This window comes from Sus scrofa, chromosome 3 (genome assembly GCF_054392235.1).
Source record: "Sus scrofa isolate SSC_HxYL_T2T_F1_AM1 chromosome 3, Sscrofa_HxYL_maternal_Yorkshire_Landrace_v2.0, whole genome shotgun sequence".
Classification (NCBI taxonomy): domain Eukaryota; kingdom Metazoa; phylum Chordata; class Mammalia; order Artiodactyla; family Suidae; genus Sus; species Sus scrofa.
The window spans coordinates 16793086-16817464 of NC_139385.1; the positions used below are offsets into that span (position 1 = coordinate 16793086).

A 24379-nucleotide genomic window follows, 5' to 3' on the forward strand; every position below is an offset into this window, starting at 1 on the left:
TTTTTACTACAGAAAATGAAGTAGTTCACTAACAAAAACTGATGACACAAGCCACTTAATTCTGTATTAAGATCTACTCTATCATTAGGAATGGAGAAGCAATGCGATCCTGCTGCATAGCACTGGGAACTCTATCTAGTCACTTAGGATGGAGCAGGATGGAGGATAATGTGAGAAAAAGAATGTATATGTGTATGTGTGACTGGGTCACTTTGCTCTGCATAGAAACTAACAGAACATTGCAAACCAACTATAATGGAAAAATAAAAATCATTTAAAAATTTTTAAAAATCTACTATATCATTAGCCTGAGTAAGTAAATAGTTTTCAAAATCACTACCTGATTTTCTTTAAGTTTATTCATGACCTCTGTGAGCGCAGGATAGCCTCCTTCATACCTCCAGAGGTGAACTGAAATAGATTTTAAGATAATACACATTTAGAGTTTCGGGACACTCTCACCTTGCGAACATTCTAGACAGACATAGTGTTAACACAGAACAAAACTGTACTGTGCCATGTCTTGGCCCCTGAGTTAATACCCACAAAGTTTCAATAAAAGAGTCAACCTTGGAAAACAACATAAAAAAGTTCTGCAGTTTTTTTTACTGGAGAAACTACTTTAACCATAAAACTATACTGAAACTTGGAAAGCCTTGATTATAAAAACAAGCATTAAGTTAAAAATCATTTATGTAATGACAGGAAAGGCTTAAAGAACAAGTGTTTATTATTCCAAAGATTTCTCTTCCTACCAGCTTGATCCTGCTCGCCATACCACGTGTTCCAAGTCCCCACCAAAGTACAAGGGTAATGTTTATCTTCATGAATCTTTGGCAACACCTCTTGACTTAAAGAGAAGAAAGAGCAACACTAATTAAACAACTGACAAAACTGCACCAGGTGAACAACACATGATCAGGAACAGGAAAAGGTCACCTACTCTGTGTTCTGACCACTGACCTCTGAATACATTCATGATCAAAACAGCGTGCAGAAGTAAGCTTTCAGCTGAGTTCTGGTGTCCCCTAATGTCCCACTTAGCAGCGGCTTAGGTGACGGATAACCCAGCTATCTACAGCGGTGGTAGGTGACTCAAATAGGTTGATCAAAATGATAAAGAAGAGCCAAAGGTCCCCACACTCCAGGAACTATGAATCTACTATTTGCTGTTTTGGGGGGGAAAAAACAAACAGACAAACAAACAAAAAAGCAGCAGCACTTCACACTGGTGATGCTCATACAAAGTTCTCTGTTTCCAAAGACAGGAAGGATGAGAGAAATGGGAATAGTAGAAAAAGAACATGGGAGAAGAAAGGGCAGAACGTAATGTTTAGGAAGTGGCCCAGGAGGCAGAGGAAGCAGGGGCACGGGTGGGGGGGCTTTAAGGAGGAAGACAGAGCTGGAACACGGTGCGTCTGAAAGCGACCCCAACCCCAACCACCCCAAAGGGCTTCCACGGGGCAGAAGAACCCAGATGAAAGCACACCTGCGTTTCTCCTCAATTCACCCAGCTGAGGGGATCCGGAAGGGAGCACATAATCCCACCCGGGACACACCACCCGGTTTTGTCACCGCTGTCCGGGCACGGTCATGGCAGGATGCTAACGTAACAGAGGTGTCCGAGCGGCGCCCGGTTCCGTGGAGACCTTCCCAGAGTTCGGATGCTAATGTACAGGGAAAGGCAAAGCAGAGAGGCACAATTGCCCCTTACCAGGGAAAAGCTAAAACCGGCACATTCTGGACAGAAATGGATGATGACAAAGTACAATATAGATTCAACAATGGGAGCAAAAAGATATCAAGGGTCCGAAATGGAACCTGTCTATTTGCTGACATCAAGCGATACTATGAAGCGGGTGATCACCACCAGATGCTGAGGCACTAGGACAGGGCGGGTGTGAACAGTTATCAGAGAAAAGCTGGTAACAAAACTCTAATGTCTTTATGACCCACTACAATGGCCAAACCACGTGTATTTTTTTGAAGGGTAGCATTTCCTTTTAAAATTAAGATCAGATATTAAATCTACCTGATGTATATGACCCATGAATGTTCAGAAACAGCACAAGACTGATGGGAATCGGGGGTGGGGAAAGATGGATGAAGTGAGGGATACGGACACGGGTTTCCTTTTGGCCACATGACGTGGGCAGGGAGTCAACAACCCAGAACTGGAGCCGTGTGGCCACCGGAAGCCTGCACAGAGCACCCAGGTGAACGGAGGTTGTGAGGTGGGCAGTGCTTGTAGCCAGCCCTTGATGAGCTGGGCAGAACCTCATTATTTGGGCCCCTAAAAACCAGGCAGGAGTTAAGTCTTTATATACTGGAAACAGGAAGCTGCTGAGAGCTCCAGAGAAAAGAAGAAAAACAGGACGAAGGAGGAAACAGAACTCAAGCAGATGGATTTGACAAACTTTAGGGAAGGGCTCATGGTGGGGGCAGGGCAGGGGTACAGGTGCAGCTTCAGGCCCAGGAAGTCAGGAAACGCACCTCACCCGGCCTGGAGAGGGAGGTGGAGAAGGAAACAAGCCAAGAGAAGCAAAGATACACGTCAAATGAAGAAGGCACAGCCCTTGGTGACCGATTAATCACCAAAAACTATGGAAAGAGTCCAGTAGAACCACTCTGAGTGTCACACACAGGGAAGCTGGAAGGGCAGGTGATTCCATATATTGTGTTTGAAGTGAGAACAAGACTTTCGACTAGAAATATGGACAGACAGCCAGGAATGTGAGACAGGAGATGAGGTGATAAAAACAGGGTGGGAAAGGTAATCCAGGGAAACATCAGCGTACAGAAAAACTGCATTTTCTGAGAAGAGATTCAGAAAAAAAGCATCTGCTTTGTATTAAGGGCCTTTTTTTAAAAAATAAAGGCAACCCTGCTGATGTTACATTTCACAAACCACCTCCAAAAGTAAAACAACAAAAGATTTTTGCTTCTGAAAGTTATGCTGGCTCTGGTAACAAAATCATTTGCTTTCTCATGAAAGCAGCAGATGTGAAAGGCTTAAAACAAGCTTGTTAGTTCTGTTTGCTGACAATTTGACCTTTAAAATGCTATTGCTATTATTTAAGGACTGATGCAATTAATTCTCTTTGATCTTAAAGTTTACAAATTCTTTAAGAGCACATGCATTTCATGTCATATGAGAACCTGCTGAAGGGGCTTGCATCCCGGAGGATGGAAGACTTGGGGAGAAATGTTGGCTCTACTGAAACCCATAAGAACGCTTCTGTGGCCTGTTACGCAGGAGTAAAACTGGAAACAGTGGAGGGCCCTGGGGTGTGAGTTCCAGCTCCTAACACTCAGAACCATCTGGAGATGTGGCACATGAAGGTAATAAGCACAGGTAGTCAGCTAGGGCTGCAAAAGGACTCAGGCGCTGGACGAGGAGCTGGGCTGGACTGCCTTGCAAGGGTCCTTCCAACCTCAAGAGCCTAGTAACATTCCGAAGTCTGAGAACCTGGGTGATGTCTTAGCTCTGAATGCGTGCTTGAGATCAAAGCGCCCTTGGCAACCCCACAACAGCGCTCAACTTCAGAGCCTCGAGTGTTCTGCTTTAAGAACAGCTGTGAAAGACCTCACTCTGCTAGCAAGGGTTAGCTCAACGGACAGATATTAAAATCACTCTTTTCCCCCAAGTAAAGGATAGTCTGGTATACACACCAAATTTTGTTGTATGCTTCTAGGCATTCCGGTTTAACATTGTGAACTGAAACAAAAGAAAATTCAACGATAAACTTAGGAACAAAGGGGGAAAAGTCAACTATGAAGCTAGCAAACCTGCCACTCACACTGTAATTTGTACAGACTGCTTGTTTCCTTCTTGGCCAGGAGGTTCGAGTGCGCATCCTTCCTCGGATCGACCTTCCGGACAAACAAGGATTTTAGCCAGCTCTCTTCTCGAAGTCTGTTATTGGAAGACGCCAATTTCCTAAGGAGTAATCAAGCCAAAATGTGAGTATAATCAGAGGTGCAAAGATTTCAGGGTCTTTAGGTTGTGTGGCGCAGTACACTGTTTTCATAAACTCCATCAATCCATTCAGCCAACACACACTCCAGGCACCGCTCTAGAACCCGGGTTACCACAGGTCCGCTTTCCACCCCAACAGCGTGCGCTCCCACGCACAGGAGCAGAGCGTGACAGAAGTGGCTTCCACGGCTCCTGGGGAGCTCACACGTGTCTCTGCGAGTTCCGCCACGTGCTCTTCCCTCCTCCAAGGACATTTCAACCCAGAAAAAACATACATGGAAACCTGGAATTGTGAGATTCACAGAAAAAGAAGGTAGAACGGTGGTTGCCAGGGGTGGAGTTATTATTCGATGGATACAGAGTTTCAGTCTGGGAAGATGAAAAGGTTCTGGAGATGGTGGTGGTGGTGGTGGTGGCTGCACAACTCTGGGAATGTACTTAATGCCACTGAAGTGTGCACTTAAAAACGGCTAAAATGGCAGAGTTCCCACTGTGGCGCGATGGGATCGGCAGTGTCTTGGTGCCGTTGAGATGCAGATTCTATCCCTGGCCCGGCACAGGGGCTTAAGGATCTAAGATCCTTAGATCCCCACTGCGTCTTGGATCTGATCCCTGGCTTGGGAACTCCATATGCCATGGGGCAGCCAAAAACAACAACAAACACTCCCCCCAAAAGAAAAATGGCAAATTTTATATGTACTTTACCACAATATAAAATGTGAGAAGAAATATACAGAGAAAGTGAAATGACATTTTTTCTTTAAAAATCAAGATTTATTTTTTCTTGTTTCTTTTTTTTCTTTTTAAGGCCACACCTGAAGCATATGGAAGTTCCTGGGCTTGGGGTTGAATCGAACCTGCAGCTGCAGGCCTACACCACAGCCATAGCAACACCAGACCCAAGCTGCATCTGCAATCTACACCACAGCTTGAGGCAACATGGAATCCTTAACCCACTGAGTGAGGCCAGAGATTGAACCCATATCCTGACACTATGTCAGGTTCTTAACTCACTGAGCCACCAACAGGAACTCCCTCTTTCTTTCTTTTTCTTCCTTCCTTCCTCCCTCTCTTTTCTTTCCTTTCTTTCTTCCATCCCTTCCTTCCTTTTTATTTTAGGGCCGCAGAGGCATATGGAGGTTCCCAGGCTAGGGGTCAAATCGAACCTGCAGCTGCTGGCCTACACCACAGCCATAGCAATGCCAGATCTGAGCCTCGTCTTTGGCCTACAATGCAGATCATGGCAATGCCAGATCCTTAACCCACTCAGTGGGACCAGGGACTGAACCCACATCCTCACGGATACTAGTCGGGTTCACTTCTGCTGAACCACAATGGGAACTCCTTTTTTGGGGGGTTGGGCCATGGTATGTAGCAGCTTGAGGTGGGATCTCAGTTCCCAGACCAGGGACTGAACCTGGGCTGCAGTGGTGAAAGCACCAAGTTCTAACCACTAGACCACCAGGGAACACCCTGAATGAAGATTTCTAACTGTCGCAAAACCCTAAGAATACACACTTTTTACACAATGGAATAAAAAATAAGTAAAATGAAATAAAAGAATACAAACTTCATTACGGTATAAATAATTTGCTGATTTTCATCTCACCACTGAATTTCTACTATACACGCTTCAGAGAGTGAGCATAAATTTGACAGAACAAACTCTCACTTTGCCCGTGCAATTTTAAGTGCATGTTTAACTTCCATATGCTTGCTAGTGGGACCACATACGTGTGCAACCTCCCTAGAGGGCAGTGTGGTGTTATCTACAGCAAACTTCAAACCGTGCCGGCCTTCCGGCCTAATCCTTGCACTTGGAGTTATGACCTATGGCAGCTATATTTAGGCAGGCGCACACAGCTGAATGCGAGACAGCATTCCTTACCGTATTTACCAGTTTACCTCTGAACAGGCCACCTAGAACCCATCAATAGGGACGGGTCAAATACATCAAGGCACGTCCAATATCAGAACAGAATGCAATCACTAAAAAAGAATGAGGCAGATCTACAGGCACGGATGTGTTGGTATCTCTGAGATGAATGATGTGGAAAAAGCAGGCCCAGAATAGTATCATAAATACACGCACAAGGTGAGCTGCTACGAGTGACGACATCCGGGAAATGTGACTGGGCTTAGGGGTGGGAGGAGAGATTTTTCCTTTTCGTTGTATAACCTTCGGGATTATCTGAGAATTTTCCACATACGTATATTATTTTTATACTTGAAATTAGCTAACATACCTAAAAGCACATGTTTAGAAACTCGTTAATGGGTAAGGTATACAGGTATATCTAACCTGTTAACAAATTTTTAAAAACTAAAACCTGGCTGAAACTCATCCTCTTCCTAAGTTCATATAACCACAATCAAATGACTCACCATGTCCCTGCATCTCTGTCACTTTAATTCAAAGGCATGTACCGTAAAATTACTCCTTTGGGATACAGTTCTACACGTTTTGACAAACGCCTAAAACCATGTAACCACCATCACAATGAGATACAGAACGGCTCCTCGGTTCCCTAAAATGCCTCCTTTGATGATCAAACCCTTCTCCCAACTTCCAGCCACCAGCAACCACGGATCTGTTCTATGACGCCCTCGTTTGCCTTTTCCAGGATGTCTTATAGATGGACTCGTACAGAATGCAGCCTTTTAACACTGTGCCTGTTCTTTCCATGCCATGGCTTTTCTGGCCATCATCTCTGGCCAGAGCTATCACAGCGTACTCGATTGTGCTGATCTTTAATTGACGGACAAACACATAAATGATCTTCCCTGCCCTTTGCTAGGTCACACCTAGCATGGAATGGGCTAGGATGCCAAATGGCCAATATAAATGCTCAGATCTTAACCCAGTGCTGCTCAACAAGGTAGGAGGCTGACAGGCCAGTGGGAGCCTTCTCTGGGATACTGCTCAAAACACCTGAAGATTTCCTACAGACTATTTCTAATCCGCTGAGCACACCTGCTCGAGGACAGACACCACAACGCCAATGTAACAGGAAAAGAGGGTGACCCCTCTACGGCCCTGAGGAAGGGGAGTTTAAACAAGAGACAAGGAAAACTCATGAGATGAGCGTGGGGATTCCACATTAAATAATGTAAAATCTTCTCACTCAACTATGGGGCTTTTAGAAATAGAACTCTAAATTTCAAGTGTTACACTGGCGGCCTTTTTTTTTGCTTCAAAAATCAACAAATCGACTTGTTTTAACAAACATGACAGAGCACTTTCCTCCCTATATGATGTTCCTTTAATTTAAAAAGCAATTCAATGATATCACAAATAGCTAGAAACCAGATAAAAAGACTTTTTTGACTGGTGGAACTTAGAAATGTATAAACAAACTATTTATAAATATAAAATTAACAATAAAATGTTTTCTATATCTACAGTAATGATCAAGCAATATAATAGCACTTTCCAAAACTTTTTTTTTTTTTGCTTTTAGGGCCACACCCGCAGCACATGAAGGTTCCCAGGCTAGGGGTCTAATGAGAGCTGTAGCCACCAGCCTTCGCTACAGCAACGCCAGACCTGAGCTGTGTCTGCAACCTCCACCACAGCTCACGGCAACGCCAGATCCTTAACCCACTGAGCGAGACCAGGGATCAAACTCACAACCCCATGGTTCCTAGTCGGATTTGTTAACCACTGAGCCACGACAGGAACTCCCCTACTTTTCAAAACTTTTAAGATTAAAAAGCAGGAAGCTCATATTAAATAAGCAAAATAACAAGTTAATACCAGTACACGCAATTCTTCTTGTAAGTGCATAGGACAAAAATATATAGCCCTAAGTGGCATCTGTAAAAAGAAGTTGGAAATTCTTCCACTTTGCTTTTATTATATGCTAAAATTCCTTAGAATTAAGCAAAGTATTAATGGTCATACCCCTGAAAGGACAGAGTTAAAAGTAAAATAGACACAGCTTTCCCCATACAAAGTCTGTATTGACAATGTTTTTCACTTTTGTTTTAAAGTACATGTTTAACCCCTAGTAAATATGCTTAAAGCACTTAGGAGAGCACCTGATTAGGGATGAGAGATGAAGAAATTGTTTTAAAACTACTTTTTTAAAAAACAAACTTTTAGAAGAAATTTTATATAGAGGAGCTGGCACTTTTTTCCCCACACCTTCTCCATTGTGCACAAGCTCTCTCTTTTAATAAAAAGCTTTGCTTGCCTTTTTTTTTTTTTTTAAAGAAATTCTATAAAAAAACTATTAGCCCTTTAGCAAAACCTGAAATCATATGGTATTTATCTCTGTTTTCAATTCACTCTTTGATTATATAAACAAACTAATTCTGAAGAAGGCAATTTTCCAAATAAATCATTACAAAATTTATTTCCATAAAAATAAAAACATTTTGTCACTTTAAAGCATTTTAAATATGCCACATTGTGGAATGTTTGCTTAAATAATTACAATGAAGTAAAATGTCAAGCATATAAAATTAGTGATATGCAAAGTAAAAAGTTTCAAGATTTGTTAATGGGACTCTGTCTAATTCCTGTTTTTTCTTTATTTCACAGTTTAAATTTACTAAACAGAAATTGTGTGAAAATTTTTGGGGGGGTCAAATAAATTTTTGGAGTTTAGGGATAACAATTATGAACAACTAGGAAAAGGGCACAATGAAAGTTTCTAAAAATATAGGAAATCTCAAGAAATGCTCACCAAAGCAACCACTACTCATAGTTCTTTATTTTAAATTTTTAAAATTATAGTTGATTTAAAAAAATTTTTTTTGTTTGCTTTTTTTTTAGGGACACACCTGTGGCATATGGAGGTTAGCAGGCTAGGGGCTGAATCAGAGCTGAAGCTGCCAGCCTACATTACAGCTCACGACTATGCTGGATCCTTAACCCACTGAGTGAGGCCAGGGTTCAAACCTGCAACCTCCTGGTTCCTAGTTGAATTTGTTTCCACTGCGCCACTACGGAAACTCCCCCAATTTTTTTTTTTTAATTGTAGTTGCTTGTACTAATAGTTCTTAATGAATCCCTCCAGAAATATATAGACAAACATATACCATGAGCACACATATTGATATTTAATTCCTAGGGGTTTAATACTTTATAAAACAAGACGGCATGTATAAAGAATTATTGGCAGACTGAATCTGGAGGGGAAAAAATTCCAAAGCAATCTCTTCCTCTTTAGAATTTAAGGGAATTACAAGTTTATAAGCACACAGTTCCTGCACTGGACTAAGTGGTTTGTCTATACCTACTCTTTTAATCCTTGGAACAATCTAGCAAGGTAGATGTTATCGCCTTTTACAGACTGGCTCCGAGAGGTTATTACACAACTTGAGCTAAGAAGTAGCAAGAGAAAACTATGAACCAAGATCCATAAAGTTCAAAATATTGTCACTAAAAAGGTATGCCTCCCCACCACAAATCTCCCCAAGTGAGCACCTGTTCCGGATTTTAATACCAGAGGGATTTACTCTAGGATGGGGAAAATGAGATAAGGAATAGGACAACACTCTGTAAACTAAACATTAACCTAAGAAAGAGTCAACATCAAGGGACAACCACAAGCACCCGAGTGCTGTCTGCTTGTCACACTTGGGTAGCAACTGTCTTGACAAATGGAAAGCGACATGGCCCAACATTAGCCCCAACTGACAGAGTGGCAAGTGACCAAAGGTGCCTCATGTGCCCAGTCCATTCGGCTGTCCAAGCTGAATCACGGAAGGGGGAAGAGGCGGCCATGCCAATAGCTGTCAGGGTGACAAGACCCAGGCGGGGCTGCTTTAGAGACAAACGTCACGATCAGCTGTCTTTATAACATCATCTAGATGCTGGGCGGCACATTCTACAAAACACTAGGCTTTAAACATTGGGTACTGGTGGATAGAAAGATGAGACAGTGCCTAGCCTGTCCAATCGCACACAAAAAACCTAGCAGCAAACAGCCAGAGCGGTCACGGACACGGCAGACTCACACACACACTGTGGGAACTCAAGGGCACGAACCATCTTGGCCTTGGCTTGCAAGGAGCAAGAGGGAGTCCAGTGGAGACACTCGAGCTCTGTCTTGGAGGTGAAAATTCCAGTCAAAGGGAACAACGTGTCCAGGGGCATGGAGTCGTGAAGCTATGTGGCATATTTCTGGACCAGCAAGTGTTCGGGAAGGCAAGAAAACAGGGTGGGGGAGGATGGTGCAGGACAACAGGAAGGCGAGGGGGGCGGGTGGCTCCCGTGCACCATGCCTACCAGCTGGACTTTATCCCGTACGCCGTGCAATGCTAGCAAGTTTCCAGAAAAGATCTGGGTGTAAACAACAGCCTGACACTGGTGTGGCGGGTGGACTGCAGCAAGAAGGCAGGCAGGAGCTCCCGTTGTGGCTAAGTGGGTTAAGAAACCAAATAGGGTCCATGAGGATGTGGGTTCGATCCCTGGCCTTACTCAGTGGGTTAAGGATCCAGCATTGCCATGAGCTGTGGTGTAGGTCGCAGCGGCTCGGATCTGGCATTGCTGTGGCTGTGGCGTAGGCCGGCAGCTGCAGCTCCAACTAGACCCCCCTAGCCTGGGAACCTCCATATGCCGCAGGTGTGGCCCTGAAAGGAAAAAGAAAGAGAAAGGCAGGGAGCATGGGTCCTGGGCTCCTGGCTGGCTGCCCAGCCCAGCAGTACCAATCAGGAGGCATTCAGGACTCACAGGATGGACCACAGATGGCCCTGGTTAAGACAATGGCAGTAGGGATGAAGGAAAAGCAATGTGTTCCAAAGATACTCCTGAAGGCAGCATATGGAGTTCTCGGACCAGGGATTGAATCTGAGCTGCAGTTGTGACCTACACCATAGGTGCAACAAGGCCAGATCCTTAACCCACTGGGCTGGGCCAGGGATTGAACCCACGTCGTGGCAGAGACAACATCAGATCTTAACCTGCTGCACCAGAGTGGGAACTCTGAGCTCTTTCTAGTAGGAAAATGTCCTGCTCAGAATTCGCTAGTTGTCCCCATCACCAGGGGCTTCAAGTCCACTCTCTCCGCAGAAATCCAGCTGAGCACTGCCCACAGCTGCGCTAGGGGAGTGGTGGAGGCCACACATGCTGGGGGCAGAACTAACAGATCTGGCAACTGACTAGATGAGAGAGAACAGGAGGGGACAGGCTTGGGGAACCGGGTTTCTGGCCTGGACCACTAATGGAAGATGGTCTGGCACTGAGGAGAGAGAACGCAGGAGGAGCAAGCAGGCGCTGCAGGAGGAGGAAGAGTTAAATTCTGGGACATTGTCATTTCTAGCACCTGTGGGAGACCCGTGCCATGTCCAAAGTGCTGAGCAGAGGGCCCGGCCCTGAGAAGAGCCAAGTAAGATGTGCTGGCAAAAAGTCTCCCAGGAAGACTTCCTCCTTCACTCTGAAACGGCTCCTGCAAGGTCACCCACAACACCCCTGTGGGTAAATGCAGTTTTCTTATGTCATCTTAACTTTTCCCTCCTGGAAATAACCTCCCCAGGGCACTGAGAGACAACAATACCCCACGGGAGTCCCCTTTGTGGCTTAGCAGTTAAGGAATCTGACTAGGATTCATGAGGTTGCGGGTTTGATCCCTGGCCTCACTCACTGGGTTAAGGATCCGGCGTTGCCGTGAGCTGTGGTGTAGGTCGCAGATGTGGCTCAGATCCCGAGCTGCTGTGGCTGTGGTGCAGGCCCGCGGGTGTAGCTCTGATTCATCCCCTAGCCTGTGAACTTCTGTATGCTGCAGGTGCGGCCCTAAAAAGCAAACAGCAACAACAAAAAAACAATACCCCACAGCTGCCTCTTTTCAGTCTCCCTTGCTGCTTCTCCTTCCTAATCCAGCCTATAAATGCCCATAGAGCCCAGGGCCTGTTTCTCAGCTCCTGCTCGACCCACACTCCTCAAACAATCTCATCCATCCCTATGGTTTTAAAAAACATTTTATTATACAAATTTCAATTGACTCTAAAACGGCATATTGAAACCCATGGATCTATCAACACTGCATTCTTATGTGCTGACAACTCTCCAATGCTGTCCAGACATCTCCCGTGAGGAGTCAGAGGTCCAGCAGGCCAACTGCTTAGCTGGCCTTTCTATCTGAATAGTGCACGGCCATCTCAAACAAACTTCACCAGGTCCACTGCCCTGGATCCGCCCCTTCCCCACCCACACCTGTTCCTCCTCCTCTGAATTCCTAGCAAGCTCTCAGTGGCCAGCACCTCGTGTGCCTTATTCACTGACGCTTCCCAACAGCACCTGGCAGGTGGCCGGCACGCTCACCTAGGCAACAAACAGCTCTAGGTAAATGGCACCAGCATCCTCCCCGCTGGCCATTACCTTGATTCTGTCCCCCTTTCAAAGCCAGACTGGTATTTTATTTTTTATGTTTTCCTTTTTAGGGCCACACCTGCAGTGTATGGAAGTTCCTAGGCTAGGGGTCAAATTGGAGCTGCCGCTGTTGGCCTGCGCCACCGCCACGTGGGATCTGAGCCACATCTGTGACCGATGCCACAACTTGCAGCAATGCCAGATCCTTAACCCACTGAGCAAGGCCAGGGATGGAACCTGCAACCTCATGGATACCATGTCAGGTTCTTAACCCACTGAGCCACAACGGGAACTCTCCAGACTGATCTTTTAAAAATGTAGATCAGAGCATGTTACCCTAGGGCTTATACCTTTAAATGTTTTCCAGGGCTCAGAATAAAATGCAAACTCTCTAAATAGCTGTAAGGCCTGGAATTTTCTGGCCCCTGCTCCTTGCCACCTGTCTTGTTTTCCTTTCACTCCTGCCTCCTAGATTTTTCTGGGGTTTCCCAGCATGTCTGACTCCTCCCCTTCAGGGCTTTCATGCCCACTGACCCTTCAGGTCTCAGTATGACATCACCTTGTCCGAGAGGCCTTCCATGACCTCATGTGGGAAGCTCCCTGATTTTGTCCCATGGCACCTACCTCCATCTGTAAGTCTCTATGGGTTTTCATCTCAGCCACGGCTTCCTGGGGAGAGCGACCACAGCTCTTACGCTCAGGTCCAGCGGGCTTCAAAGACACCGTATACACTCAATATGTGATAGAATCAATGAATTGACTGGGTCTAGACTGAGTCCTAAAGTTGAGGCAGTTAAAGGTTAAGGCAGACTAGAGCCCAGGAAGGAGTAGTCAGAAGGTACAGGGGACCTTGGATAGAGACAAGGACCCCAGTGTCGAGAGCATGTGGCCCCAGCAGGAACCTGGGGTATCCCAGGTGACCTTGGGCCCTTTAAGTGAACACCTTCAGGCGCAGCTTTTTTTTTTTCTCTTTCGGGCCGCACCCATGGCACATGGAGGTTTCCAGACTAGGGGTCAAATTAGAGCTACAGCCACTGGCCACAGCCATAGCCACGTCAGATCCAAGCCGCGTTCTGCAACATACACCACAGCTCAGAGCAACGCCACATCCTTAACCCACTGAGCAAGGCTAGGGATCAAACCCGCAACCTCAAGTTTCCTAGTCCGATTCATTTCCACTACACCACAAGGGGAACTCCCTCAGCTGTCTTTTTTGAAAAAAAGGAAATATCAATTTCATGGGCTTCTATCACTTGTGGGGAAAAATAAACAGTAGATACTTAATAACAGAATAAAAATAAAAGAGGGTTGATTTGTTGATCAACTTGGAAACATAAACATCCAATTTTGTAACACAACTTGAGCAGCAGTCCTTACAAGGGCACTGGGCCTGAAGTGTAACCAACTTGGGTTCAAATGCCTTTTCTAGCCACGTGTCTTCAGCAGGTTGAGGTTCCTTCTCATCTCTAAGATGTAGATCCTATTACTTCCTTCTTAAGATTGCTACTAGGATTACACTAAATAAATAAGCTGTTATCATATAAAGCTGGCCCACATTAAGAGTTTTAACAGGTACTTCCTTCCCTTTTCCATTTTTTGAAATGCCAACTGTATTTTCTAGAGGCTCACTATTGAAGATAAACAACAAGATAAAATTCATATAACCTAACGTAAATAAACCGGGAAAGCAAATGGACGTGTAAATTGGTTGATATGGGCTCTGGTTTTTCAACTGGGCAAACAGGACATGGCTGTGTCCGGGATGGACTCAGAAAATCGAATATGTAATCCAATGAGGTTAGGAAAAAAGTTTAAACATGAACCCACCCCCTACTTCGTGCTGATAACTGTACATACTTTTTTGATCCACTACCTACTTTTCAATGCAAGTCAACAACTGTCCGTAAGGCGGACACCTCTTGGCTACTTCCCCAATCTCCACTGAGGGATCGCCGGGGCCGATGTATTATTTTATTTCTTCACAGCAACCTAGGAGGTGAGTGGTAGGTACCTCCACTACCGTTTACAGATGCTGACACTGAGGCTTTGCGCGGGCGAGCAGCTTTCTCAGGACGCCCTGCAGGAACCCCGAGGCCCAAGTTCAAGGCCTGCGGCCTCAGCCACGCGCTGGCCGCTGCCCCACGACTCCGGGTCGCGCAGGGTCAAGGTCCAACAGGCCGGGCCGGCTCCGCGCGCGGACGTGGCTTCGGCGCTGGGTGTCATTCCCGCCATGACCTTGAGCCCCGCCGGCCCGGCAGCAGGCGCTCCGACCCTGCCGAGGCTCCGGCTCGCCCCGCCACGCGGACCGCGGCCTCAGCCCAGCCGCCCCACAGCCCCGGCGGCCCTGCCCCATGGGAACGCTACCGAGCCAGGGCGGAGACCCGCGCCGAGGACCCCGCGCCCTCCGCCCCGCGGCGGCCCCTCCCCGGCCGCTCCCGGAAAGGGCGGCGCTGCTCACCGGAGCCCGGGCAGGAGGCTGCAGGGGGCGGCCCGCCACAGGAAGCCGCCGCCTGAGGCCGCTCCGCCGGCGCGCAACACTCGCGCCGCCATCTTGCTCCGGAGCCTCGACTCCCACCGCCCCGGCCTCCGCTGACGCCGCCGCCGCCGCCGCCGCCGCCGCGACCCCTCCCCCGGCCGGGCCCGCCGAGGCGGGGGGCGGGGCGGGGCGGGGCGGGGCAGGGCGTGCGGCCGCTGCAGTGCGGGGCGCGACCGCCAGGGGGAGTGGGGCCCAGGACGCTGCAGCGCGGGGAGCGGCCGCCAGGGGGAGCGGGGGGGGCGCAGAGGTCTGGTCCTCAGTGCGTCCTGGCACTGAGGTCCCGGAGTTGCAAGAAAGGAGCGGGAAGCCTGAGGGCAACCGATTTTGAGACTTCAAGCTCCGACGAAAGGAGCTCGGTGCCCAGCACAGGGGCCACCCAGGGGTCGAGGGCAAGGCTTGAACATACGTGGAGAGATTCACCGGAAGAGAGTAACACAGTTCCTAGGGGAATCCAGGGCCTGGGGGCGAATCTGAGAGGCAGCTTCTTTTTAGATTTTGCACCAAGTACATACATTGCCTTTTCAAAAATAAATTACGCTTTAATAAAAACATTCTCGTTCTGGATGGAAACATACTCAGATACTCTCGTGGTCTCCGGACTCCTTGTTCTGTTGATGTGAGCATGCCGCTGGGTGTGAAATGATCGGAGTGTGTCAAGTGTGAGAATGGAGAGGTTGACAAGACCGGAAGGGAGCCCGGGCTGGAGAGTGCGTCCCCAGGGGTGCCTGGAAAGTGGAAGAAAGACCCTGGGGAGCTGGCACAGCGTCCTGGTCCCAAGGAAAGAGCAGACAGGTGGAGGGAGGGAGAACTCCGGCCGCCCAAGGAAACAGCTTAAACAAAGGCGTGGGTTGAAGTTCCCGTCGTGGCTTGTTGGTTAATGAACCCGACTAGTATCTATGAGGATGCAGGTTCCATCCCTGGCCTTGCTCAGTGGGTTAAGGATCTGGCGTTCCGTGAGCTGCAGTGTAGGTCGCAAGTGCGGCATCGGATCTGATTTTGCTGTGGCTGTGGCGTACGGCTGCCGCTGCAGCTCCAATTCAACCTCTAGCCTGTTTGGGAGAAATGTATCCTGTGGGGAAATAAAAGAACCACTGATAGAATCATGAAACCGCAGCTAAGAGCTAGACAGAAAATTGAGGAGCAGTTAAGCTCCTATTAGATCCCTAGCCTGGGAACATCCATATGCCATAAGTGCGGTCCTAAAGAGACAAAAAGACCAAAAAAAAAGAAAATGGGGAGAAACAGGGGAGGAGCTTCCCAGCCACCAAAGGGGGCATTTTCATGGCCCAGAAGAAAATGTCCTTAAGACTGGGTAGATTACAGATCTCTAGGAGGGGTGGGGACAGGCACTCAGCTTGTGTGTGGAGGGGTCTCTGGAGTTGGTAATTCTAAAGATGAAGGGAGGAGGAGGGGGCTTCAGGGCTGAGTCCTACAATGTTAATATGGCAAGGAGCCACCAGGAGGGCAGAAATGGTCCTGTGGATGGAGGAGTGGCAACAAGGATTTGCTCCAGACCAGGGAGAGGCATGTGGCGGGAAGGCGGTCAGGCACAGAGGGACAGGTGGCCACAGGCTGAGTGGGTGAGGTTGTTCCTGATCTCAACTGGCTTATGCTTCTTGGGGCGGTGGAGGTGGCAGAGACCCAAAAGGGAGGCTGGCGTGAGCTCTCCCCAGGGCAGAAAGGACAGGTCCCCATCCTGGACTGTGGGAGGCAGGGCCTCTTAAAGCCAGTGATGCTGTTGTGACTTTCTAACACATTCCCTAGATTTCTCAGTTCTATTTCGGGAGACAAATGCTTTCAAATCTGTTTTCCTGAAATGTAAACTTGATAGGCGTTTCTTTGATGACTTGGCTCTTGGGTTCTTTATTAGGCCACTCATTCTGCCCCCTTTTTTTTTTTGTCCACAACCTCAGCATGTGGAAGTTCCCAAGCCAGGGATTGAACCCACGCAACCGTTGAGGTCTGCACCATAGCTGTGACAACACCGAATCCTTAACCTGCTGTGCCACACGCAAACTTCCTTGTTCTTCACTTTTTTCTCCACTATCATTTTGCTCTAAGTTCTATTAACCCAGTGCATTTTACTGAAGGGAGGGAGGTGCTCCATATTTATAGTTGTGTGGCTTAGGTTCCAATATCATAGGATAAACATTAGGCATCTTCCTGGAGTTTAATTTTTACATCAAGATTTCCAGGAAAATATCTATGTTAAAATTAAAATGATACATTAGAGCATATGTAAGCATTTAAAGTACTTGAACTTTTATTTCCATTCTTTTTTGCTTTTTTTAGGGCCGCACCCATGGCATATGGAGGCTCCCAGGCCAGGGGTCCAATCGGAGCTATAGCTGCCAGCCTACACCACAGCCACAGCAACGCCAGATCCAAGCTGTGTCTGTGACCTACACCACAGCTCGTGACAACCCTGAATCCTTGACTTGCTGAGCGAGGCCAAAGATTGAAACTGCATCCTCACAGACACTATGTCGGGTTCTTAACCCACTGAGCCACAATGGGAACTCCACTATTTGCGCTTTTAGAGATGGCTCGGACGGGTGTCCTGTCCCCTCCAGGATAACCAGTACCCCACACTCCCACCTAGACAGTCTTAGATGCTCCCCTTTCACTCACCCTCCCTGGTGCCAAGCCTGCAAGTTCCTCTTGGCACATCATCTAACTTCTTTTCAACTTCCCCGCCCGACTCAGTTTCCATCTTAGACGCAATCTTTGAACAGGTCACTGTCTTCCGACCTCTAATCTTCTCCATTCCCGTCTATTTCTGACACGGATGCTATTATCTTACGGAAATGTGAATCTAAGTATATCACTCTTTAAAACATTAAGTAATGGGGGTTACTTAATGTTTTAATTAAGTTCTAATTAGAACTATTAGAAATACTTCTAATTCCAGAATTTCTCTACCTAAGTTCCACCCATGTCCAATGTCCCAGACATGCTCACTGCTTTCAGAACCCCTTGGTCATGCTTCCTCTCATCCTTCGAGGACTTTATATACTCCCTTCCCTCTGCCAGGAATGCCCTTTTCACACGCCTCATGCACTAACCTTAAGACTTGTCCTTTAAGATTCAGTTCTAGCACTATCTCATCTCTTCTGGAAAGTTACCCTAACTTCACCCCACTCATGTGCTTCTGTTTGTCATGAAGGAATCTGTGCATCCCTCCCAGGAGATTATGAGCCCTGAGAGGGCGGGCAGTGCCTGTTGTAATTACTGAAATGCTCTGCTTGACAATACATGTATTCCCTAAGGTTGAAATATGCTCTAAGTCCCTTTCTGGGAGCCAGAAAACTGAAATATAGAGCTCAATGCTTCATCAGCTTATCACAGGTTAATCTAAGTTATCACAGCTTATAATGAACAGCAATAATTCTGAAACTCAGAGTTCGCATCATGGCTCAGCGGAAACGAAATCTGACTAGTATCTATGAGGATGCAGGTTCGACCCCTGGCCTCACTCGGTGGGTTAAGGATCCGGCGTTGCCGTGAGCTGTGGTGTAGGTTGCAGACGCGGCTTGGATCCCATGTCGTTGTGGCTGTGGTATGGGCTGTGGTGTGGGATGGCAGCTACAGCTCTGATTCGACCCCTAGCCTGGGAACCTCTACATGCTGCGGGTACCGCCCTAAAAGAGAAGTCAAAACTCTGAAACTTTCCAACTCAAATGCATGTGTGAGAAGTTCTACAGCTTCATCAATGTATCAGATTTTAAGAACTCGTTTCTATTTAATCAAGCCTAGGACATGGAATAAAAGAAAAATGGCAGAATTTGAGTTTAATTTTCTACATGTCAACATTTTTTTTTTTTGGCCACGCCCAAGGCATGTGGAAGTTCCCAGGCCAGGGACTGAACCCGAACCACAGCTGCAATCTGAGTCACAGCAGTGACAATGCTGGAGCCCTAACCCACTGTGCCACCATGGGAACTTTTTTGTTGGCTGTGCCTGTGGCATATAGAAGATCCTGGGCCAGGGACTGACCCAAGTCATAGCAGTGACAATGCTGGAGCCCTAACCCACTGTGCCACCAAGGGAACTTTTTTGTTGGCTGTGCCTGTGGCATATAGAAGATCCTGGGCCAGGGACTGACCCAAGCCACAGCAGTGACAACACCAAATTCTTAACTGCTAGGCCACCAGTTCTTAAAATACAGAACTTTAATCTGATAAAGTCTGACCCAGTCATGTTTATTATTTCCCTGTGGAATTGGTTAAATCAGAGTAAAAAATTAATTTTGAATATATGCCATCAAAAATAAACATTCGCTTAATGCAGGCTTATCTATGAATAATATCAAAAGGTTTTCTTCTCTCAAAATAAAAAAATGGAAATGGGAAAAAAAAAATACACCTTCTAAAAGTTTTTTTTTTTTTTTTGCTTTTTAGGGCCAAACCTTCGGCATATGGAAGTTCCCAGGTTAGGAGTCGAATTGCAGCTATAGCTGCTGGCCTATGTCACAGCAACTTGGGATCTGTGACCTACACCACAGCTCACAACAACACCGGATCCTTAACCCACTGAGTGAGGCCAGGGATCGAACTTGCATCCTCATGGATCCTAGTCCGGTTCGTTAACCACTGAGCCATGAAGGGAATGTCTTCTAAAACAGTTTTACGAAACAGTTCAGTGGATCGCTAGGCACACTTAGGATAACAGGAACTATGTTCACAGAGAAGGAACTATGAAACATAACCATAGTCCTTTAAGAAAAATTATAACAAAGTTTTTATTTCATTTACTTTCACTATTTCATAAATACCAGAAGATTAAACTGGACGGTTTGTGAGGAAACTTAGAAAAATTTTTCCATAAAGCAAACTTATAAATCCTTCCCTTTGGCTCCGTCTTCACTCCCCCTTCACTGTGTTGACGAGAGCTGGAGTGCTTCCAGGTTTTTGGTCAGGCGGGTGCTTTCGGGACTGATGGGGCTCTCCAGGTAGGTGGTTCCTGCACAGGGCTTGCCAGTCACCGGATCTATGACTTGTCCAACTTTGAAAATGATCTCGGCCAGTTCATGCTTCACGTGCTTGGTTCGAGGGACAGGTAAAGCTTTGAGAAGCACGATATCCCCGACGGTGCACTGCTGAAGAGCATCGTGGGCAAAGTAGGTTTTTCGCTTATTAAAATACTGTGGAGAGAAGGGAGAAGAAATCAGTAGTTCCCACCTGTGATCACGCAAGGCCGCACACGATACGAAAAGGCAACGCACGGACGACAAGCTGGGACTTGGGAGAAAATATATGGATAGAATATATATATAGAATACATATAGAAAATATATGGATAGAAGCTTCTAATACAAAAATAAGCTGCTTAATTTCTGGGAAGCACAGTGACTTTTCCAGAGCTGATCCTGTCCCTAAGTTTTCCAGCCTAATCCCTGTGGTCCCTTCACTGTATCAGGGATCATTCTTTTCTACACTATTTAAACTCTGGGGAGTTCCCATTGTGGAACAGTGGTTAACAAATCCGACTAGGAACCATGAGGTTGTAGGTTCGATCCCTGGCCTTGCTCAGTGGGTTAAGGATCTGGCTTTGCCATGAGCTGTGGTGTAGGTTGCAGACGAGGCTCGGACCCCGGGTTGCTGTGGCTCTGGCGTAGGCTGGCAGCTACAGCTCCGATTAGACCCCTAGCCTGGGAACCTCCCATATGTCGCGGGAGCGGCCCTAGAAAAGGCAAAAAGACAAAAAAAAAAAAAAAAAAAAAAAAAAAAAAAAAAAAGAAGAAGAAGTTGTCACAACATTGTAAATCAACTACACCCCAATAAAACCTTAAAAGATGAAAACAAATAATTAAATTTAAAAAATGTAAAAAATATTAAAAAAAATAATAAAATAAATAAAATAAAATAAACTCTTTCTTCCCAGTAGAGCCTTCTCTGCAGCCTAAAAACACGTTCTCTCACGACTAGCTCTGTGACTTGGGACAAGTCCCTTAAACACTCCATGCTCAGGTTTTTTCCCCACCATAACATGAATGGAAAAATACCTGTGCCTCTAAAGTTACCAACACAATGAAACGTTATAATAATGTATATAAAGCAATTAGCTCCATGCCATGCTCTAAGTACGGCAAATAAGCCACAGATGAGAACTGGAACCAGCTATTACCTACAACTCACCCTGCCACGGCAGGTGTTCCCATTTTACACAGAACAAAGACCAGCTCAGGGAAGTTAGGTAACATGCACAGCTAGTGAACAACAGCCAGCACTTAAACTAAGGTCTTTTTTTTTTTTTTTTTGGCCCCGCCCACAGCAGGGAGCCGGTCCTGGGGCAGGGATGGAAACCACACCACAGCAGTGACCCGAGCCACAGGAGTGACAACACAAGATGCTTAATCTGCTGAGGGACCTGGGAGACCAAATTAAGGTCTTCTGATTCTAAGGCCAATGATGATGCCTTCACTCTATACCTTGCTCCTGTGTTTCTTTTCTTCTTCTTTTTTTTTTTTTTTTTTTTTTTTTGGCCTTTTAGGGCAACACCTGTGGCATATGGAGGTTCCCAGGCTAGGGGTCAAATCGGAGCTTCAGCTGCCAGCCCACACCACAGTCACAGCCACACGGGATCCAAGCTGTGTCTGCGACCTACACCACAGCTCATGGCAACGCTGGATCTCTGACTCACTGAGCGAGGCCAGGGACTGAACCCAAATCCTCATGGATACTAATCGGACTCATTTCCGCTTCGCCACAACAGGAACTCCTAGCTTGCTCCTGCATTTCTTTTTTTTTTTTGACTTTTGACTTTTGTCCTTTTAGGGCCGCACCAGAGGCATATGGAGGTTCCCAGGCTAGGGGACTAATAGGAGCTACAGCTGCCGGGCTATGCCACAGCAACGCCAGATCCAAGCTGTGTCTGAGACCTACACCACAGCTCACAGCAACGCTGGATCATTAACCCACTGAGTGAGGCCAGGGATAGAACCCGAAACTTCATGGTTTCTAGTTGGGTTTGTTTCTGCTGCGCCACAATGGGAACTCCTGCATTTCTGATCCTAGATAACAAACAGCACTTGTACTGACCAGTGTGCCCAACATCGAATGCAGAAACATCCTTGGCACCTCCCTCTCCCTCCCTTGACCATCTACCAAATCGGGGACTCGAGCGCTCCTTTTCTGAAATCTACTTTCCCCATGCCATCCCTGCTGCTCCAGGGACTGCTCAGTTCCTTATCATTTCTGTCCCAGACTTTTGCAATAGCCTCCTTACCCATTTCCTTACCTCCAGTCTTCAGCCCCAGCCCTCCCAGTCTGTCCTTCCCTTGCTTATAGGATGAATCCCAAAATACAACATAAAAGACCCTTCACGGTCCAGCTCTGGTTGTTCTTGCATTCATTCAACAACAGTGCCTACTGAGTGCCAAGCTCTGGGCTCAGCCTTGCCAAACCACTTGCTGCTCCAGTAGAATGTCATGCCCTTTCGTGTGTGAGAAATTAATAAACAGAGACCCCATTTAAACAGGGTTGGGAGACCAGAAGGGGAAGCTCTCAACCCTGTGATGATAACAGAGCGCAACATGAAGAACGACCTTCTCTTCCTTCCCGGCAATGATTCAGCCAATGGAAAGCCATGAACTCTTAGTCTAGTGTATCCCTCGCAACTCCCCCGCCCCATAAAAGCATCCTCCCCTCGTTCAGCTGGCCACTGCCGTGGGGGACGTGCACGTGGCTCACTGTGGTTACAGACCCTGAACTGCAATTCTCTGCACATCTCGAATAAACCCACTGCAGAAATAACCAGCAGTCTGTTTTAGGTCAATATACTGCTAAAGGAACTTTCACAAATTATTCATCATGGGAGGAATGGCTCCCCACATCCCTGCTGCCCTCTACCTGGTCTCCTGGATAAAATCCCTTTTGACATTCAGCTCAAATGTCTTAGAGTCAAGAAGTCTCTCCTTCAGCAACTTGGGAAGGAAGACTGAGTCCTACTTTCTGCGCCCCACACTGTTTCACACAGAGAATGACCATAGCAGTTAATCAGATTGACTGAAATTAACTCTATGTGTCTCTACAATGTGAGTGCAAACCACGATTGACTCATGTTATACCCACAGACCAGCACGATGTCTGGTGTATAGCAGATGCCCAATGCATCTTTACTGTCAGGGAAGTGTTTTTCTGCTCAGAACCGAGACCACGCTGATTTATCGCCATCTGAAATGAGAGATGTTCCTTACCTTTAACAAATAGGGATCCAGAACCAGTCTGGTCACTCTCACTTTAGCAGTTTTTTGCATTGCTGTCCCAATCACCTTCCCCACGACCCATTTGGCATGGACAGATGAACGTGCTATTGACATTCTGTGGCTTGGGTCACCTGAAAACAAATTCCAAAGTTTGATAATTTGGTAAAGTTGTGACTTGCCAAATCAATTTCGTCATTAGACCTGCCCAATTTCTGAGTTCCTGTCATGGCTCAGTGGTAATGAACCAGATGAGTATTCATGGGGACGCGGGTTTGATCCCTGGTCTGCTCAGTGGGTTAAGGATCTGGCATTGCAGTGATGTAGGTTGCAGATTCGGCTATCTGGTGTGGCTGTGGCTGCGGTGTAGGCCCGCTGTTGTAGCTCCGATTCGACCGCTAGCCTGGGCTCTTCCATATGCAATGGGTGCAGCCCTAAAAAGACAAAAAAAAAAAAAAAAAAAAATCCTGTTTAGTTCTGAAACACCTTTTGTTAGCTTTCTGAAATCACTTTAGAGATGCTTACTCGTTTCACTATTTCCTTACTATTCAACCTCCCGTGTTTATACTGCTTATAAAGTTGTAATTTTAATCTAAGCCTTAGTTTCCCCCCCATGCAAAATGGGAATAACAGGGCTTACTCACAGGAGTGTCGAGAATTTAACCTATAAGCCGCGCGACAGGGCGAACAAACACTGGTCTTTACCGGCGTTCCTCATTTCTTTCCATCCCGCTCAGGTGTCTCTCCCTAAAGGCTCACAGCCCAGCTACCTGGGGCGCGCGTGAGTCCACGCCGCCCAGTCTAGGAACGGGTGGGGGTGACTGACCTCTTCGCCCCTAAAACCCCGGGGTCTGGTAACTCGACTCGACTCGCCTGGAGGGTTCGGTTCCCACGCTGCAGCGTCTCGGGCCCCGGAATAACCCCGGCTTCTGCAGCAGCGCGCGGCTGGCGGTCACCTCCAATTCCACAGCTCGCGGAGGGCCGACCCGAGCGTGATGGCGTCACGCCGCACGCGTAAATGGCTCCGCCCCGGACCGCCCTCTCATTGGCCGTGAGTCTTCTCAGCACTGGGCGGGATAAAAGGCACAGCTCCGCCTACTCTCCCTTAAAAAGAACCGCAGACCCTGGGTTAGTCGGCGGCTGCGCCCATGAGGTTGCGGGTTCAATCCCTGGCCTTGCTCAGTGGGTTAAGGATCCGGCGTTGCCGTGAGCTGTGGTGTAGTTTGCAGATGCGGCTCGGATCCCGCGTTGCTGTGGCTCTGGCATAGATCGGCGACTGCAGCTCCGATTCAACCCCTAGCCTGGGAACCTCCATATGTCGCGGGAGCGGCCCTAGAAAAGGCA

General features: G+C 47.1%; 3 protein-coding genes across 9 annotated transcripts in view; all 3 read right to left on the reverse strand.

Annotated features, from left to right (window-relative positions):
* NIPSNAP2 (nipsnap homolog 2) overlaps positions 1 to 14872 on the reverse strand; it is a 30806-nt gene extending 15934 nt beyond the window's left edge. For all 4 annotated transcript variants that reach the window (XR_014840323.1, XR_014840324.1, XR_014840325.1 and 1 more), the window contains exons 1-5: positions 14755 to 14872; positions 3801 to 3940; positions 3673 to 3718; positions 756 to 850; positions 341 to 411 (exon numbers count right to left, since the gene is read on the reverse strand). Coding sequence is in view for 1 of the 4 variants with exons in the window: in XM_021086363.2 (XP_020942022.1) it covers positions 341 to 411; positions 756 to 850; positions 3673 to 3718; positions 3801 to 3940; positions 14755 to 14846 (444 nt within the window). In the remaining 3 variants the exon portion in view is untranslated. The remainder of the gene's footprint in view (positions 1 to 340; positions 412 to 755; positions 851 to 3672; positions 3719 to 3800; positions 3941 to 14754) is intronic.
* Positions 14873 to 19548: 4676 nt separating this feature from the next.
* MRPS17 (mitochondrial ribosomal protein S17) lies at positions 19549 to 24017 on the reverse strand. Of its 3 annotated transcripts, none has more exons than XM_005662022.4 (3): positions 23909 to 24017; positions 23030 to 23169; positions 19549 to 19975 (listed from the first exon to the last, which is right to left on the reverse strand). In XM_005662022.4, exons 2-3 carry the CDS (start codon positions 23150 to 23152, stop codon positions 19706 to 19708), a joined length of 393 nt encoding a protein of 130 aa, XP_005662079.1. In that variant the 5' UTR covers positions 23153 to 23169; positions 23909 to 24017; the 3' UTR covers positions 19549 to 19705. The 3 variants fall into 3 exon arrangements, with proteins under 3 accessions (XP_005662079.1, XP_003354569.1, XP_005662080.1); XM_003354521.5 differs by having other exon boundaries at positions 23862 to 24017; XM_005662023.4 differs by lacking the exon at positions 23909 to 24017 and adding an exon at positions 23680 to 23813.
* ZNF713 (zinc finger protein 713) overlaps positions 24008 to 24379 on the reverse strand; it is a 32883-nt gene continuing 32511 nt past the window's right edge. The window contains exon 6 of one of the 2 annotated variants that reach the window (XM_085016937.1): positions 24008 to 24139. In XM_085016937.1, coding sequence (XP_084873063.1) covers positions 24078 to 24139 — 62 coding nt within the window. In that variant the 3' untranslated portion in view covers positions 24008 to 24077. The remainder of the gene's footprint in view (positions 24140 to 24379) is intronic. The other variant, XR_014840316.1, reaches the window with a different exon arrangement.